The following is a 3,736-nucleotide window of genomic DNA, read 5'->3' as shown; positions in this document are numbered from 1 at the left end:
CCAAACTGGCACATCAGAGTTATTTTTTATTTCGTCCCAATAGTATGATGTCAGACCTATTTACTTTTTATATACTCGTTAATATATAAGCTTGATTGAGGTTGCTAGGATTTGAAATAAGCAAAAGAAATGACAGAAAAAAAAAACAGTGTTATATGTAAGCATGGAACATATTTTATTTCCCCCGAAATGCGTTGTTGTCCTTGGAAAATACGTTATTTGGTATTGAAAAATAGATTGCATTTCAAAGACAGAAACAAAGAAGGCAGAAAAAGAGAAAGAAAGAAAGAAAGAAAGAAAGAAAGAGAGAGAGAAAGCTTAAATGAACGAATAATGTATTTTATTTCCACCCGAAATGGCTTGCATTCAATGGAAAAGTCGTTAATCTCATCAGCGCACGGAATTGGCCATCTTGAAATTTGACGAAAGATCAGCGACAGACGCCTTTGCGCCAAAGATTCAAATATCGATTCACTGATTAATGATTTTTGACTGAAAGTTATACTGCATCTTATTTACTATTCAAATGAGAAGTGTAACTAATATACTTAATATAACTTTATACTTAGTATAACTTATATGTGTTGTGTCCTTATCAAGTAATGTATGCACTTCATAGTTATAGGGAGAGTAAATAAACCTATATAATGCATACTTTTTATCATTTCGTGTGTCGGGATGTGGGTTTAAACATATACAATAAACAGTTCTTATAACACATAGAATAAACATTACATTAAACATTTCTTTAAACGAGCTGCAACTCCGATCCACAAAACGACGACGACGACAAAGACATATATAAACAGGCACACCTTATGTTATCGTGCTTCTTTCGTGGCGGCACTCGACTTGGAAACGCTGTGATAAACATATTTCCGATATCAGATGGTATGGAAACCACATATAAGACCATTTCTTTTCTTTCAGATTTGTTTATGTCTTCAATAACACTAACCTCTCCCCCTCCCAAGGACCAAAATTTCTCGCCAAAACGAAACTCTGTCGCCAAGCGAACAATCTATTTCCAAGTAAAATTCAGTCTCTCCCAATTCTATTATTACCTACATAACCAATTGTTTCTTTGCTCTCTAACCTTTGACCTCTTTCAATACTAGCCTATTGCGTCATTCTTTGATGTCCAAAATCAGGCAATCCTTATTTGTTTCAAAATTCTAAATTCCTCATCGTTAGCTGTGTAATTTGCTTATTTACCTAGTTAAATTTACCCATTGGCTACCGTAGGGCCCATGTAAGTGCTAAGTCTGCGATATGTTGAATTTGGTTTATATTTCTCTGTGCTGACAAAAAAGAACTCTCTCCTATGCCCTCCAGAAGCGAATTACTTCCCTTACCGGAAGCGAATTATTTCCCTTTAGTTTTTATCCTATGTATGAAATGTAGAACACGTGGACTCGCTTCTCCGCGTTGTTCTTAGTGAAATAAAGCTTACTTTAAGCTTACTCAGTTCTCCTGTCCTATTTATCACAATTTATTTCACTAAAGAACTATGGAGAAGTACCTGAAACCCGAACGCCTTGATTTGGAACCCACAAAGGCGGACGCAGCCGATATATGGCGACACTGGAAAAGGTCGTTTGTTATATTTATCGAGGCGGTTAGTGGTCCGCAACTGACAGACGAGTTAAAACTCAATTTATTAATCAACCTGGTGTCTCCAGCGATTTATAAACACATTTCTGACGTCAATGACTACCAAACAGCTATGAACACCCTAGAAGAGGTTTTTGTTCAACCTAAAAACAGCATCTTCTGTCGTCATTTACTGGCAACTCGTCGTCAACAAAGAAACGAAAGCGTGGACCAGTATTTACAGTCCTTAAAAGAACTTGCTAAGGATTGTGACTTTCAGGCTGTGTCGGCGATACAAGCGAGGGATGAATACATCAGGGATGCATTCATAAACGGAATCGAGTCATCCCACATCAGACAGAGGCTCCTGAAGAACAAGAAACTCGACCTGCATACTGCGTTCGACCAGGCTCTCACGCTCGAAACAGCTCAAAAACAGTTGTCATCGTACGCTCAGTCGGACTCCTTGACTGCGTCGATATCTGCAGTCGGAACGGAAGAAGACGACAACCAGTCTAGATGCGAGGAGCAACCCACAGTAGCGTCACTCTCAGGACAGAAATGCTTCTTCTGTGGAAACCCAAGGCATGACCGGGCGAGGTGCACCGCCAGAAATTCTTTTTGCAAAAACTGTAAGAAGAAAGGGCATTTCGCTCGTGTCTGCAGATCGCCAACGGCTGCTGCTGCTGCTGCTGCTGCTATAAACTACGGTGAGTCTCTTCTTGCTTCGTCAGTTCCTTCTCTTAACTTTTCGGAGAGTCTCTCTCGTTCGTCCTTATGGGGAAAAATCAAAGGTGACCCCATGAGGATACTCATCGATGCTGGGAGCTCAGAAAATTTTATCCATCCTGACAAAGTTAAGGTACTCGGGTTAACGGTCCTGCCAAGTTTCGAGAAGATTTTGATGGCTAGCAGTTCTCATTCGTCCTCTACTCTCGGTCATTGTGTTGTATCTCTGGGTCTGAATGGAAGGGAGTACGATAATGTCAAGTTATCGATTATGGCCAACCTGTGCAGTGATGTAATTCTCGGACATACATTTCTGAACCAACACTCGTCGGTAGAAATACCTTTCGGAGGACCCCTCCCCCCTCTCACTGTTTGTGGGCTTACCGCCATTAAAAATGTCCCTTACCCGTCTCTCTTTACAAGCTTAACTCCAGACTGTCGCCCAATTGCGGTTAAATCCAGGAGACATACCCTACCAGATGCCAAATTTATTCAATCGGAAATAACCCGCATGCTAAAGGAAGGTATTATAGAGCCCTCTCAATCTCCATGGCGAGCCCAAACGCTCGTAGTGACTCCTGAGAATCACAAGAAGAGACTTGTTGTGGATTACTCTCAAACGATAAACCGTTTCACTCTCCTAGATGCCTATCCTCTTCCTCGAATGGAGGACATGGTAAATGAGATTGCCACTTATCAAGTGTTTAGCACTCTTGATCTAACTAGTGCTTATCAAGTTGCAATCAAGCCCGAAGAACGAAAATACACAGCCTTCGAAGCTTCTGGATCCCTGTACCAGTTTCGGCGAATTCCGTTTGGAGTAACCAATGGAGTAGCTAGCTTCCAACGAGTAATCGACGATATCATCAAACGAGAAGACCTCCGAAGAACCTTCGCCTACATCGACAATGTTACAGTTTGTGGAGAAAATCAGGCAGATCATGATGCTAATTTAAAATGTTTTATGAAGGCTGTAGAGAAATATGGACTGACACTGAATGAAAGCAAGTGTCACTACTCTCTTGTTTCAGTAGACTTGCTCAGCTATACAATAAGCAAAGGTTCGGTAAAACCAGACACTGACAGGCTTAAAGGGTTGATGGACTTGCCTGTCCCTTAGGATTCTCCTTCTCTTCGACGAGCTATGGGAATGTTCTCCCACTATTCAAAGTGGATATTTAACTTCTCTGAGAAACTACATCCCCTAACTAAGATTACCAACTTTCCCCTCTCTAAGGAACAAACCGACGCCTTTAGGGACCTAAAGAAAGATATTGCTAAATCCTCTCTAGTAGCCATAGACTCCTCTCTTCCCCTTGAGGTTGAAACTGATGTCTCGGAACATGCCATCGCTGCCTCTCTGACCCAGAACTCTCGGCCAGTGGCCTTCTTTTCCAGAACATTAACCTCCGCC

At 41.3% G+C, this 3,736-nt stretch overlaps 1 protein-coding gene across 1 annotated transcript; it reads left to right on the top strand.

Annotated features, from left to right (window-relative positions):
• The first annotated feature begins 1,510 nt into the window (after positions 1-1,510).
• LOC145292719 (uncharacterized) lies at positions 1,511-2,778 on the top strand. The gene is made up of 2 exons (XM_080138756.1): positions 1,511-2,614; positions 2,746-2,778. Exons 1-2 carry the CDS (start codon positions 1,511-1,513, stop codon positions 2,776-2,778), a joined length of 1,137 nt encoding a protein of 378 aa, XP_079994882.1.
• The last annotated feature ends 958 nt before the right edge of the window (positions 2,779-3,736 follow it).

This window comes from Euprymna scolopes, chromosome 14 (assembly GCF_053919585.1).
Source record: "Euprymna scolopes isolate OS-2025 chromosome 14, ASM5391958v1, whole genome shotgun sequence".
NCBI classification, from domain to species: Eukaryota; Metazoa; Mollusca; class Cephalopoda; order Sepiida; family Sepiolidae; genus Euprymna; species Euprymna scolopes.
This window is presented reverse-complemented; position numbering and strand designations above follow the sequence as displayed.